The sequence below is a fragment of the Phalacrocorax aristotelis genome, chromosome 2, assembly GCF_949628215.1.
Source record: "Phalacrocorax aristotelis chromosome 2, bGulAri2.1, whole genome shotgun sequence".
NCBI classification, from domain to species: domain Eukaryota; kingdom Metazoa; phylum Chordata; class Aves; order Suliformes; family Phalacrocoracidae; genus Phalacrocorax; species Phalacrocorax aristotelis.
The window spans coordinates 131,378,543-131,394,118 of record NC_134277.1 but is presented as its reverse complement, the minus strand read 5'-3'; the positions used below and the strand labels follow the sequence as shown (position 1 = coordinate 131,394,118).

The window sequence follows — 15,576 nt, the reverse complement described above, 5'->3', positions numbered from 1 at the left end:
TAATAATCTGCTAATTAAGTAGTTGAGAAACAAACTGCCATGTCTAATTCTACTCACAGGAGAGAGAAACAACAGAATGAAGTCCTCATTTAAAAGAAATGCAGACTAAGTAAAAGGGTATTGCCCAATTTTCCCCAAAACATGTCAGCAGAATAATTAAATTCCCTAATTAGTGAAAGTAACTACAGCTGATTTTAAATGTTTCAGTTTTTGTAAATCAACCATGTATGGTGTTTTGAAATATCTTGGAAGGATCCTTGTAATATAAATAATTTTCTATTGGAAATGCTAACACTGTAAGCTAGTAATACTGCTATATATTATTAACATATCTTACTGTGACTAGGAATGAGCTGCAAATGGAGCCCTAAATCACAGTGACAACTTATATGTTAAAAAGGAAGACAAATGTAATTATAATACTACCATTAAGGAGAACCTTTTGTAAGAGTAATTACTTTTTCAGTGCTACACTTTGTGTTTAAACTATGCCATTCAGTAGCACTGATAAAGATGTTCTGATGGTTTTGCTCTGGCAAATGACTTAATTAGGTCTTGATTTTTGGGATATACGGACTTAATATTTTTTCATGTAGAAAAAATAATTTGTTCTTGATAAGGTTGAAATATTTAACTTACATTGCATTATTTTGACCTTTATGTAGGAATACAGGTTAGCATTTTAAAAAATCAAGTTATTTTAACTTGATGCGTAGACAAAACCAAACCAAACCATGTAAATCCCATTTCTTAATAACATAATATAAAAATATTTTCATAATTTTTATTTGATTATTGACTTTGCATGTCAATATCTACTTTTCCCTGTGAGATGTACATTCATTTTTTTCAGCACTAACTAAAACTGTCTTAGCAATTATATGGGTTTATAGAATTGGTTTGTTACTAACGAATTGTGTCTGTGGTGGTTTTCTGTCCAAAGCAAAAATATGAATGAATTGCCTTCTTTTTTGTTTCTTACAGAGATCTCAATTTCTTTTTCTCAGAATTTCTGGTATATCTCTGACAATTCACATCCCTTCATCTACTGGGTTTATCAGGGCCTTTTTAGGGATCAACAGCAGCAGCTCTGTGCTTCTGTGTCCTCTTTCATGGGACTGTGTCAAGAGTGCCAGGGTCATTTGGGAACAATTTGTTTCTCAGTGGGGCACCCATTAGCTCCTTAACTATGAGGAAGGACAGAGGTGCTGGGGCATTTCTTGCTGGCATTCCTCCATAGGCTGGGATGTCTACACAAGGGTGAAGATAACCCTTCCCCTAACTCAGGGTTATTTCTTCTTCAATTCAAGGCATTAAATCCCAGGAGTCTTCTAGTTCAGTGAATCTAAGTCAGGGCCTAGAAGCTCACAGTGGTCATGGTGTTCAGTGTAGCCACAGGGATATACAGAAGTTTCTTCTGCCGATACTAAGGCCACATGGTCCATGGTCAGGCTTGTCATGGCCTGGGTTCCCTGCAAGATCTGTTATTTAGATAACATCGATCTAAGATCTAAGACCTGGCTATCTAGACCTGGCTGTCAAAGATCTGGCTATGCACTATTTCCTTCCAGGTGGTTTTGCTTCTCCTGCCCTAATTCTATTAGAAGTTGTGATTGAAGCCATTAAGAACATTTTGTTGTTGCATTGAAACCAAAAGCTTTTTTGTTGTGGGGAGTGGTGGAAAAGACCGGGGAAGCCTGCTGTTGTCATCATCCATCTGTTGTTGATAAGGAGGCTGTGCTTGAATGGTGAAAAAATTTATTTTGGTGCTGCAGCAAAAAATCTCTGCTGTCTCCAAGCAGAACATGGAGTTGAATGAACTCTCACGTCTATCTTATGATCCCTATGTGGAGACACAGAGAAGGAGAGACCCCTACCCAGAACCCAGAGCTCAAGTTTTTTCCAGAAACAAACATTTCAGCGTAATTCCAATTTTGTGAAAATGCCCAAACAATGTTTGTTCCTATGAGAATAAAGAGTAAATTTTGAAACTTTGTGGAGGTTTTAATAAAATGGTCGTGGTGTCCTATAGCCAAAATAAATAGCCTCCGCTATTTATAACTGTTACACATGGATGGAAATGTTTTTCAGACTCTTTGACCTGTAATAATATTTTCAATATGCTTTCAAATATGGCTATATGGCTCTGCATTTCACTTTGCCAATTGTTATTTAATTTTTTTTAATTGAGGCTATTTCAGCTTTCAGCCTTTTTGAATGTAGAAAAATGACTTCTTCAGCAACACAATAAATGTTAATAAAACTAACAGGGTCATCTGCAAATTACTGGAATAATGTGCTTTTGCTTACAGGCAGATTTTCAGCCAGATATGAGTAATGAACTGTAATTCCTGTTGTTTTGGTTGAAAAATGAAAATGTAAGTGCAATTTACAAAGAAAACAGAAGAAATGCTATTTGGCTTGCCCTTCTTTGCAATCTGTTAGTGAGAGGTAGTCAGGGGAAAAACAATCACCAACATTTTCAATAATTAACCTGTGCCTCCTAGGCAGAAACCAATTTTTGAAAGGAAATTAATTCTGAGAGAACATGATTGAAATAATTTCCCCCTCTACTTCTTCTGTTGTCTTGCTGGTGGGACAAAGGAATAGTGAATATATATAGAAATTCTTTGTCAGCACCTAACCTTCCCTTTCAGTAGATATTTGGTCTGTCTCCATTTCTTCCTCATAGTTTCTTTCCTAGGCACAAAGGGTCTGCTTTTGGGTAATGATGAATTATGCAAAATGTGGGTTGAACCTGCCTCTGAAAATCAGATATTTATGTGTGCTATTACCCACTTTGTGCACAATAACCAATAAAGCCCAGATCAATAGACATTAGGTATTTAAAGTACATAGACTTTGCTAATAAGGAACTGGTACTTATTCCTGGTTCTTCCCATGGTATGTGATAGCATACTTTAAAATCTGGTTCTGTGCCTGAAAAATTTCACCAAGCTCTTCCCCTGCTTTTCCTCCAAGAAAAACATTCTCCCAGCAAAAAGCAATGAGAAGACCTGAACAAATATTCCTGCCTGCTTATGCTGTTACACTGCCTGAACATGATATAAAACTAGGGCAGATACAAATAGTCTGAAATGCTCTTCTGGGCTGGGTTCACCTGATCTTGTAGCTATGGACCTGGGTTCTCTCACTGCAATTTTAAATTCACAGGATTTAAAAATACTTCAGTCTCTTTCATTTGATTACTAGGGATCTACCTGGTGAGGTCTTCTTGCAGGCCAAATCTCAGCTTTCATTGATTGGTATTTTTCAGTTATGATAGCCTAAAGAAAAGGGGGATAAGGTGCAAATGAACAACCCAGCCTCACTCCAGTTTAGTTAGAAGTAATAGTAAAGAAATGAAAATTAGTTTTAAGAAGTTGAGATCAACAGTGTCTGTAAGCATGTGCCTGGGGATAGTCTCCAATGAAAATTAAATGCATGTGTGTGTCTTCAACTGCCAAACCATTAAAAAAACCAAAGCCAAGCAATTAAAAGGTAGAGAAGAGATATTCCCATTTGAAATGACTTAACGGAAAGAATGACTGTGAGTCAAGAGGCTGCTCCAGTATCTCTTAATGACAGCCAACAGCTTCCGTGCCCATTTATTAGGAATATCACTGAGTAATAGGACAGAAGTTCGAAATCCTGCCTGCCTTGTGAGAGTAGCCCCACTAACTTATAGGATCCTACTAGTGTGAGGGATGAATTCACTACTGTGGATTTAGCTTTCAGTGTTTGGATGCACGGGAAATAAGACAATGAAATTACCTAACTAGTTATTTCTTGGATTTGGGATGTTAAAGGGTTTCAAAATAATTTTGAGTAGTAGTTTGCTTAGGATTTAGGTTAGTGTATATACAGAAGATAATTTTCTGTATGGAAATGAACATTACATTTATGACATTTCATTGAAGGTGAGTTTGGAATGCTGACTCTTTTGAAAAGTCAGGGTTTGGGAACTCACAGCTAGTGACCTTCTTGGGATATGTTAAGTTGTCTTATGTTTATAATGCAACATACTGACAGAGACTTGAGAAACTTGAAGGTAAGATGTGGAGCTTTCTTTTAGAACTGATTTCCAGAAAGTAACAGCTAAAAGCAAAGTTCTGCCTTTCAGGGCATCTTTGGGCATTCTTACTGTGTTCAGCACAAGTCATGTATGCATCTGTCTGAGAGCTAGATTTCAATAACAGCGGATTTCCATATCAAAATTCCCTACATGTGGAAAAACACCTCGGAGGTTTAAGACAGACAGTTTTCATTGCTCTCATATTAATGCATTTAAGTAGTTGTTAACACTTCTGTTTTTAAAATACATTTATTGGGGGGACCAATGCTGCTTCGTCCACGGAAAGAATGTCAGAGCATCTTTGTTTTCAGTTTAGGTTCTGATCATGCAAGCATAGACAAGCTTATCTTTGGTCACGCAAACTGTTTGCATCAGTGGGGACTTTCCATGTGCTGAAAGTTAAGAGATAGCTGCGTGTGCTTTTGGAATACCGTCACCAGAAGGTTCTTGCCTTCTAATTGGTTTAAGAACTGATAAAGCTGATAAAGCCTGATTTGCTTAATTATCTAATATCAGAATTTCCTCATGTATGGTGTCTAAATTCAGTTAACCACACTGATATGAAGACTGCACTTGGAAATTGCAGTAGTTTTCACTAGACTCTTACAGCAGATGTATCTTTTTCATATTTACTTACTAACCACAAGTCATGCATGGTAATATCAGTAAATTTTTATTTATAGGTGAATATGAAGAGAGAAAAGACAGATTTTGAAGAAAAAAAAGAAATAATATTCGTGTTTCCAAATGAAACAGTTGTCTCTAAAGAATGGGACAGTCTCCGGTTGCCCCTTGGGTTTCTACTTCCGCAGTTCTCAGGTTTGAGGAGTAAAGGAATAGAGAGTCCATTTTAAGCACTGGAATAGTTTTTCTTGGAGAAATCTTTTCTTAAGCAGAGTATCTGTAAGGCTGAAATAACATGGCACAAGTGCAAGCCTTTCTTCTTTGATGTTTTCAGTGTTTTCAGATTTTGGATTGGATGCGCACACCTGTTGATAGTGTAACCTAAAGACAAGTGCTAAGGCCTGTGAAATTCTGATTTAAGATAAATTGCTTTATAGTCACTGTGGCTCCACAGCATAGCAAGTGACTGGGAGCAGCATTGCAGTGACAGTGTATATGAGAGGTGCGCTTTGGGACAGACAGCCTATTTTAGCTTGTTTTGTTTGGGCTTATTTTCCTGTTTTTTTTGGTTTTTTTTTTTTTTTTTTTTGTGCTGTTAGAACTAGATCCTGTGAAAATTATTATAATGTTTTAGAAAATGACCAAAAATGGAGAACAGAAAGCATAAGGAAGCTTAGCTGCTTGAGCCAGGGAATGATATCTCCTTTGATACAAATTATATCTTAGTAATAAATCTGTAAGAGAAAAGTAAAAATGTAATGCTTTTCATCTGGCATTGGCAAGTCACTGGACGTATTTGTATTTAATTTAACTTTCAACATTTTTTTAATGGATGGTAAGGAGGACCTTTTGTTTTAGTTTGCATGGTAGGCATGTAAAATTGTGCTTCTCTATAAATTTGTCTCTAAGGTCTGGGGAATCTGCTTGTGAAAATAGTGATGAATATATTCTATACAAAGATCAAGGCAGGCTACTGGAGTAGTTTTGTTGCTTTATTTATTGTTTTGAGTGGAGCAGTGGATCTGAGAGACCTTTAAAGTCATGCTAACAGTAATACATTTTAAAGGAAATGATTTAAATATCTGATCTGTACCTTGTTATCTGACTGCAGTACTGCTTAAAACATTGTTTTTTCCTGAGCAAATAACCACATTAAAGAAAAAATACTAAAGCATGTATAGATAGGCTTGGCTATGTGTTCATAAAGAAAAGAAGGAAGTGAACTGATTTCCTGACTTAAAAGCTTTTGAGAAGTATGCCTGGCTTCTGCTCACAACTCCTCTCAGTTATGTGTCCTCAGGCTCAAATGAGTGGTTAAACCTTATGGTTTTTTGGGTAGCTTCTGGGTGTGTGAATTTAGACAAGATGAGGTAAATACACCTTTATGAATGGAAGCAATGTTTCTTTGAAATCTGCTTCATGCTTGTTCCTTGCTACCCCGTGATGGGTATGGATGAGAGGAACAGGGGAAAGCTGAGACATGTTCCACATTGAAACCTCTGCCTCTCAGCTTTGTTCTGTGGGGAAATTGAAACCTGCCTTGTACCCTGGAGAAATATCCTGCTGCTTATTCCTCAGCGACAGCATAGCTCATCTTCCCAGGGAAATGTGCTGCAGTAGGACTAGAGAGGATGCTATGGTACCATAGCATGGTGATGCTTCTCTTGCTTGCAAAATCCCAGATGGTAACCCCTGTGGACTATCTTTTTTTTTTTTTTTCTCTGTAGCCCCCTAAATTTCCTGACATATAGACACACAGTCAGGATTATATAAAGTTCATCTTGCTATTTCTGATAAAGCTCACTCCTCAGGCTGTGGACAGGTAACCTGTAAACACGAGGCTTTTCTTGCAAATTCACAGGAGCATTTTCTTTCTTGAGTGTTGTTCAGCAGGGAGGCCAGTGAGTTATTGCTTTGGTGAAGTAAATTATACTCCTGGACTTTCTACTCTACTCCATGACTATGGGGGATTAATTTTATCTTTTGTATCTCTGTTTCCCAATCAATACCCTCATGCTAATGACGGTTAAGTTTTTGGAGTAAAAATTTGAAATCTACAGATATAAAATAATTATACCTTTATGCCATTAAAAAGCATCCTGCAAAATCTGCCCAAATCGCCATACTATTGTGACAGGAAAAACATGTATATTTTATATATATATATATACACCTATATTTACATATAGATATATATATATATGTATTTATATATATATAAAACCTCCAGAATACACACTGTAGCTTTTGCAGGATTTTGCAAATCCTAAACTTCCATTGAAAATAGAATAAAGGTCAAATTCTGCTTGCCTTACACATGTATGAAATGAACAGTTGTACTATGGTGACGTGCTGCCAAGATTTGAACAATGGGGTCTTTCAGAAGTGTTTCTCCTCATCCAGTGATAAACTCTGTGTGGTGACATGTGTGTGCACACAGAGATGAGATGCACTGAGCAATATATGCATTTGTTTTTACTTTTTAAACCAAAGTGGCTGTTTTAGATATCAGAAGCCAGACAGCCTGTTGTAGTGCACTGGAGTTGTGTACTTTCTGTTCATGTAGGCACCATATGATGCTTGCGGCTTTAATTGGCACTAGCGTTACTAATATAAAAAGGCACAGTCAGAGGGTTAACAATGTATGCATTTGAGGATGCCATGTTAGATATTCCCAAATGCAAAATGTATTAAAGTTGTCATTTGGTGTGATTAGAGGAAAAGGACATTCAAAATATTTTTATGACCTCTTTCTCAGTGTATTTTCATAGTGTGGGGAGATTAAAAAGAAAATCTTTGGCAACAAAGTTATTTCATGCATGTTATGTGAAAACAGGCATTTTCGGACCTGTAGAGGATTCAGTCCGTCTCGTAATCATAGAGACTTTGCTGTACTACTACGTAAAGCTTTCTTCAGCTGAAGAAGAATCTCCTATGAATAGAAGCAATACACAATATTATAATTTTGTCAAATATTGTCAAAATGGCAGCATTCATTGCAACATGTCCTAGGATAAACTTTTTAGTGAAGAATGACACTGCTTGATCTTATTGCGCTTTTGTAGGTAAATTCTATGTGTAACTCAGTTACTGTTTGTTTGACTCCCTCTTTCCCATCCAGCGTCTTAGCTGTGATGGACGTTTGTGGCTAAGCCTGGCTAGCCATAGCCAGCTGCAGTTTCAAAACTACACAGCCTTGTTAGTATGGTGGTGTGCCTGAGATAATATGCCATGCTGAGGGCATACTCAGTGAGGCAGATAAGCTCCTCAGGTACAAAACTTCAAAGGAATTAAAATAACCGTGGCTGGATATCATGGGGGCAAATGGGCACTGTGTCTGAACCAGTATATTTTTACTCATCTACAGTCTATGTCAGATGTAGAACTACAGTTGAAAGCCCAGGTTTGGGAGAGCTGGGAAAGGCTATCCCTCATCACTGAAGAGAAGCTGAACCCAAAGGAAGAAGGATGCTTGCTAATGCAAACCCCTCACCACAATGCCAAGTTCTTCAGAGGAAAGGGAAACTCAGAAGAATTTACAAGGTCTTTGGCCTTTGAAATTGTCTTGTTAAATACCGTGTAATTTTAGTAGACTAACATGTGCTTTGCTTTGAAGACTTAAGATCCTACATCACAGCAGCAGCAAGCTATGAAGGGGTTGTTTAGTCTGGAGAAGAGGAGGCTGAGGGGAGGCCTTAGCACTCTCTAAGTACCTGAAAGGAGGGGGTAGTGAGGTGGGTGTTGGTCTCTTCTCCCAAGTTACCAGTGATAGGATGAGAGGAAATGGCTTCAAGCTGCATCAGGGGAGATTTAGATTGGATATTAGGAAAAATTTCTTCACTGAAAGGGTGGTCAGGCATTGGAACAGGCTGCCCGGAGAGGTGGTGGAGTCGCCATCCCTGAAGGTGTTCAAAAAACGTGTAGATGTGGCACTTCAGGGCATGGTTTAGGAGACATGGTAGTGTTGGGTTGATGGTTGGACTTGGTGACCCTAGAGGTCTTTTCCGACCTTAATGACCTTAATGACCTTAATAATTGTATGGTTATATGATTGTATGATTGTATGATTCTATGATTCTATGATTCTATGACAGGCTTCTGGGGAAAAACTTTTGCAAGGTCCAGTCTGAGCTGGTCATGTTGAATGTCACGAGTAGTTCTCAGGTGGCTCTAATTCAGCTAGGAGTGGGTGACCTGCAGATGCTCTTTCCTAGAGAGATCCATGTTTCCAGAGAAATGTACTTAGTGACTTGCCAGCGTTGAACATGCATGGTTAATGCGGTAACTCTGGGAGGTACAATTTTTCATTTAAATGAAAACCAATCAGAAGAGAATCAGATGAATGTTGTAGCCTATATGTCTATATTAACAATAGTTTCCTCATTTTATCTTTTGAAGGTGATTCATTGTTTGGATTAGAGTTATAACTTGTAGAATGTACATCATCTCTGTTGGATCATGGGAAAGGAGGTATTACTGTGATTTATAGCATAGTTCTTTATGACTTAAGAAATTTGAAGGCAACTTGCAAGTCTAAGCACCAGTCAAGGTTATGGCTAGGATGTTAAAAGGCAAATCCTGGATTTCATTAAGGGCAATTTAAAAAATCATCTGGATACCATGTGGCCTGCCTCTACATCACAGTAAGCCAGTATGTCCCCTGATAAAAATGTTTGTTACTTCTTTTGTTGAAACTTCTCGGCTGTTGAATCAGTGCAGCTCCCTAGACCAAGGTCCCAGATCATGGCCCAAAGAGGGAAGACCAAAAAGAGCTAGCTGAAATGCCAGGCAGGGGGCTGAAAGGAAGGTGCTCCTACATCATCTACATGTTTCAGAACCTTTTTCTTCCAGAAGGTGGAGACCTTCTAATGACCTGGATGGAAAAACACTATGGAACAGTTCTCGGTAAAATTTTTCATTTGTGAATTGCATTCAGTTTTGATGACACCCTGATTGAATCTGTTTCCAGTTTAGTTTCCCTTCCATATCATCCAGTAATCTTAGTGGCCTGTTTGGGAATCAGGAACCTCTTTATTCCTGGACACTGGGGTGCATAGCTGTGAGGGCTGTAACCGGAATTTCAAGGGACCCTAGAGCAGCCTGCCAGGGTGACTCTTGGAGATGGCTCTCCCTTCACTTCCACAGCAAAGTTGGGAGGTTTGGGGCAGATTTTTTCAAGTACCTAATTTTGAAATATCAAAATCCTTTACTTGCCATGCTCTACCTTTAGTCCTATTTAGAAGTCCAAATCAGTTTATTCCGGCTGGTGTCTGGTTTCTGATAGTGACCATTACTAGGTGCTGAGGAGCATGCTGCAAAGTGTCTGAAAATGGCAATTGTGGAACTCATCTGCTCACACGTTTCCTCCTTCCTTGAACCAGAACTGCCCTAGGGGCTCTTTTTTTTCTGAAAGATCCAGAAAATTACATGCTATCTGTAAGTTATATTAAAAAAAATCTAGAAGCCTAAACAGCATACACTTATTTTAAAATACTTTTGAAATGGCTCAAAGCATTCCCTCCTCTAATGGAGCACAGTGTGCACTGTTATTTTTATCTTTACTGTGCAGTATTTTTGCCTACAAAGAAAACCTATGAAGTTACCAGGTGTACAAAATGCACTGTCTGGGTAGTGCTCCTAAGCCTCTAAGCAGTTGCTGCATTTTGCCTGTTTCAGTGGTGGAACTGAAGCTGAATAAATACAGCATAAGTGTTTTTTCTGAATACTGAAATGAATGGATTAGGTCACTCTTTTACTCCCTTTGTGTTTCCTCTATAAAGTTTTTAGAGATCTGAGTTTGCTGTAGCTGTTTGAATCAATTTGCAAAGCAACCATCTGTAGAACAAAATTTATTATAGTGGATGGAGGTTGATTTTTTTTTTCACTCCTCATGATGTGGATTTTAGAAATAACAGTTACTGTGGTGTTTATCTAAACACTTACTGCTAAGGAGCAGTGTTAAATATCTCGTGGAGCATTTTAGGCATACAGAGAATTGTTTGCAATCAATCCAGAAGGGAACATGGCTGGAATAAATTTAAATAGTGAACATGGTTCTGGAAACCATTATGCAAAAAGAACTTCAGCAAAATCTAATTACTTGAAATTGCAGGTTCATAAAAACTGAAAATGTGTTTAAGAAAGAGTAACTTAGAAGTGATAAATCTGTTTAATCAATTTGTATTCTGGCAGCATTTTTTACTATAAGCAGTTTACCTTTTGTAGTAGTTTCTGTGATTTTTTTTCCCCCCTGCAATCTAGGTCTTAGATAGCAGCCCCTTTTTATTAATGAGAATGTTCTTTTTCTTCTTCCTCTTATTTCAAAACATAAGATAAAAATGTACAAGTTATTTTGGTTTAATCAGGCAGATGTAGTGATTTCTTTTTGCTCATTTTGTCCATGAGATAGAATTTACTGTAACTGGTAATGCAGAAACGCAAGCTCTAACAGCTCAGTTACGCTTCCTCAGCTGCTGCAGTCTAGGGATGCAGCATGCCTGATTGAGGATGCGACCAAAAAGGATGGAGTCTGCATACTGCCATGGAGAGTGACTGGTCCACAGAAACTATGTGGAGGTACAGATTTTGTGGTGAAGATGATGTTTTCTGAGAATTAGGTAATCGGTTGTTTTTTCATGTGCTAAGTAGTGGATCTGCAGCAGCTGAGCAAGTGGTGATGTGCTGGCTTTCAGTGGTACCAAACATGTGAGTGGACAGCAGAGACCATCCCTTACCACCCCTCTTGCCTTTCATGCTTACAGCCAGACAGCATGGGAAGCAGGGCAGAAGCATCTCAAAAGGGGTAAGTACTGCAGGATGCATTAAGGAAGGAAAGAGATCAAGTAGGGGAACAGAACGGAATGGAATGGACTATTTCAGTTGGAAGGGACCTACAGTGATCATCTCATCCAACTGCCTGACCACTTCACGGCTGACCAAAAGTTAAAGCATCTTATTAAGGGCATTGTCCAAATGCCTCTTATATACTGACAGGCTGGGGGCATCAACCACCTCTTTAGGAAGCCAGTTCTAGGGTTTGACCACCCTCTCGGTAAAGAAATGCTTCCTAATGTCTAGTCTAAACCTCCCTGGTGCAGCTTTGAACCATTCCCACGCATCCTATCGCTGGATGCCGGGGAGAAAAGCTCAGCACCTCCCTCTCTGCTTCCCCTCAGGAAGCTGTAGAGAGCACTGAGGTCACCCCGCAGCCTCCTTTTCTCCAGACTAGACAAGGCCAAAGTCCTTAGCTGCTCCTCATAGGCCATTTCTTGCAGCCCTTTCACCAGCTTTGTTGCCCTCCTCTGGACGCATTCAAGGACCTTCTCATCCTCCTGAAATTGTGAGGCCCACAACTGCACACAGTACTCAAGGTGAGGCTGCACCAACACTGAACACAGTGGGATAATCGCCTCTTTTGACCAGCTGGTTGTATGTGTTTGATGCACCCCAGGATGCAGTTTGCTTTCTTGGCTGCCAGGACACACTGCTGACTCATATTGAGCCTGCTGCCAACCAGCACCCCCCATCCTGTTCTTCAGGGCTGCTCTCCAGCCACTCCTCTCCCAGTTTATACTTGTGGTCAGCATTACTCCATCCTAGGTGCAGAATCCGGCATTTGGACTTTTAAAATGTAATCCTGTTAATCATTGTCCAATGCTCCAATCTATCTAGATCCCTCTGGAAGTCTGCTTGTCCCTCAAGACAGTTAGCAGCACCTCCCAGTTTGGCATCATCAGCAAACTTGCTAATGGTGCATTGAAGTCCCACATCCAGATCATTGATAAATGTATTGAACAGAACTGGCCCTAGAATTGAACCCTGAGGAGCCCCACTTGTGACCAGTCACCAGCCAGATGTGGCCCAGTTCACTACAACCATTTGAGCTCTGCCCTTCAGCCAGTTCTTCACCCAGTGCATTGTGAACCCCCTCATCCCACAGTTGGACAACTTGTCCAGAAGGATGTTGTGAGGGACCATATGAAAAGTTGTACTAAAATCCAGAAAAACTACATCCACTGCCTTCCCTTCATCACTAGGTGAGTGACCTTATCATAGATGGATATCAAATTAGTTAAAACAGGACTTTCCTTTTGTGAATCCATGTTGACTGTGCCTGATGCATTATTCTTTATGTGCCTTTCAGTAGTACCCAGTATAATCTTCACCATAATTTTTCCAGGAACTGAGGTTAGACTAACATTTGTAGTTCCTTGGGTCTTCCCTCATGCCTTTTTTGTAGATTGGAATGACATTAGCTAGCTTCCAGCCAGCAGGGACCTCCCCAGATTCCCAAGAGCTTTGGTAGATGATCGAGAGGGGCCCTGCCATAACATCCACTAGCTCCTTCAGTACTCTGGGATGAAGCCCATCAGGCCCCATGGACTTGTGAACATTCAGCTGATACAACTGATCCCTTACAAGAGAACAGTCTTTGGAAGATGGCTGTGGTCTTGATGTTGTGGTCAAGATCATACGGATCTTGTAAAAGGTGTCTGAATTCAAGGTTGTGATAACTGACCTTGGCTAAGTTCAAAAGTTGATTTGGGGTTTGCAGAAGTAGGATAGCAAAGGAGTGGAATTGGCAAGGCTTAAGGGCAAGGCAAATGACAGCCTTTAAATCATCCAGTTTTCAAAACCTGGAAATGAGAGCAGGATTCCTAATTCTCAGCACTCAGTTCTTGTCAGCAGACAGACCAGATGTTTTTGTCTGCTCCTGCTGGTGTCTCAGAACTATACCTCTGCTGGGAGATCCAGAAGGGTTTCCTGGGTCCCATGGCCAGTTGCATCTTGGCCTCATGCTAAGATGTTGCCTTTCCTTGCCCGTCTCTCCCTTGCTCCCGACAGCACTGGCACACAAGCCAAAGGGGAGCGGTGATGTTTTCTCACACATGCCCTTTTGTAGATGGCTGAAGGACCAGCACTGGAGATTGGACTCCGAAGAGTATCATGTAGAAGACGCAGCAGATAGGAACCTTCTGTTGTTACTTCCTACTCTGTTATTCCAAGTTATAAGGATTTTACTATCATCCAGCATGATGACGGTATAAAATCTGTGTCTGTATGGTTGCACATGAGAAAGATATTTTAATTTTACTTGCCTTTTAAATTAGGAAATATCTTTTAAAATAGAATTAAGATTTTAAATTTAAAAGATCACATGTTCTGAATAAGGTAGGAGTCTTGCAGGAAATATCATATATGTGGTCTGCTGGTATCAGTATGTAAAATGGACAAGTCCGTGGCTACAAAATTCTGTCAGTTTCTGAAATAGGAATATTTGATTTCTTAACTTTTTTTAAACTCAGTATTAGTCTGGTGGTAATGTTGTACTTCATTCTTCAGTGTCTTACACAGTTTTTAGCCTTTCCTTTTCTGTTTGATTACCATTAATTATATTTTTCCATTTTGTATTAAATTTTGTTTTGATCCAAAGAAAATATTACCAAATGTGAAAAATACTGTAAAAGTCAAGTATGCTTTCCATCCAAAATACCAAAGTAGTATGTACTTCCATCCATAATTTGACTGAAAACATACAGGAAGTGGTAATTTTCTTATCAATATGTTACTTATGCAGAAGCTGCTGCCTTCAAAGGTTGCAGAAAAGGACTCTGAAGGTTTTAGGATAGAAAACTCCCTGCTTTAAGAAGCATCTTTTACTTTTTGATCTTACATGAAATTAACTAATGAAGCATCCATTTTATTGATGTACGACTCTGACCTTTTATTTCCTCAGCCATCATGTACGTGATGGGAGCACTCGGTCCTGCAGCTGGATACTTGCTAGGAGGACTTCTTATTGGCTTCTATGTTGATCCTAGGACAACTGTTTATATTGACCAGAGTGATCCCCGATTCATTGGAAACTGGTAAGAATCAATCATTTTTCAAAACTACACTCTAAATTGCCAGCAAGGAGTTGAGACAGATTGGGAAATCATATCCTTGGAGGGCTTGTTTAAGGTTGTAGAAGGAGGCCAAGGAAGAGGAGGTTTCTGTCAATTACTACACACTAGTCTCTGACAGAGAGGGAACACTTGCCACAGAAGCACATGCCACACTGCATGGAAAACCTCCTGCTTTTGGCTGCTCCAGGACTGTGTCTGACCACTGTGGGTGCTGACTGACAGAGCTCAGCACAGGAATGGCAGGACACAATATCCATCTTGCAGGTGGCCATCAAGCATCACTGCTGCCCAGGGCTGAGCCCTTCCTGCTGGAAGGTGGATTAATCCCTTCTCTGGTTTTCCAGAGCAGGCAGCACAAAATGCTGAGCTCTGCTGCCCAGATGACAAATGGTAGACTTTGCTTACCCTGCACTAGGAGAAGGAGGTAGGATGGGGTCACAACATGGCCTTTCCAGTCTTGTTTAGGCAGCAGATGATGTAAACTGTCACATTATTCTCTAGTAAATAGTAGGCTTCCAGCAGCTGATGTCTTTGGGCAGCCTTTGTTACGTGGCCTCCTTGGAAATGTGTCTTTGAGGAAGCATGTCTTGAGGACACTCTAACTGCCTTTTCTCAGATAATTCATAAATCTGCCTTGAAATTTTTGTGCAAGGCCGGAAAAGACTTAAGTTCATTATTGCAGGAGGAGACCTCTACTTTCTAGGTGTAGAGTTGTCATGGTTTAGCCCCAGCTGACAATGAAGTCCCACACAGCCACTCGCTCACTCCCCCCCAGTGGGATGGGGGAGAGAATCAGAAGGGTGAAAGTGAGAAAACTCATGGATTGAGATAAAGACAGTTTAATAGGTAAAGCAAAACAGTAATAGTAATAATAATAACAATGATATTATAATGAAAAGGGAAAGCAAAAGCTGTGCGCTCAAGCGAAACAAACCAAGGAATTCATTCACTACTTCCCATGGCCAGGCA

The 15,576-nt window shown here is 39.7% G+C and overlaps 1 protein-coding gene across 3 annotated transcripts in view; it reads left to right on the top strand.

The window, feature by feature from the left end:
- Window positions 1-15,576, top strand: part of SLCO5A1 (solute carrier organic anion transporter family member 5A1) — an 88,936-nt gene that overhangs the window by 22,895 nt on the left and 50,465 nt on the right. For all 3 annotated transcript variants that reach the window (XM_075085206.1, XM_075085205.1, XM_075085207.1), the window contains exon 3: window positions 14,436-14,568. In XM_075085206.1, coding sequence (XP_074941307.1) covers window positions 14,436-14,568 — 133 coding nt within the window. The remainder of the gene's footprint in view (window positions 1-14,435; window positions 14,569-15,576) is intronic.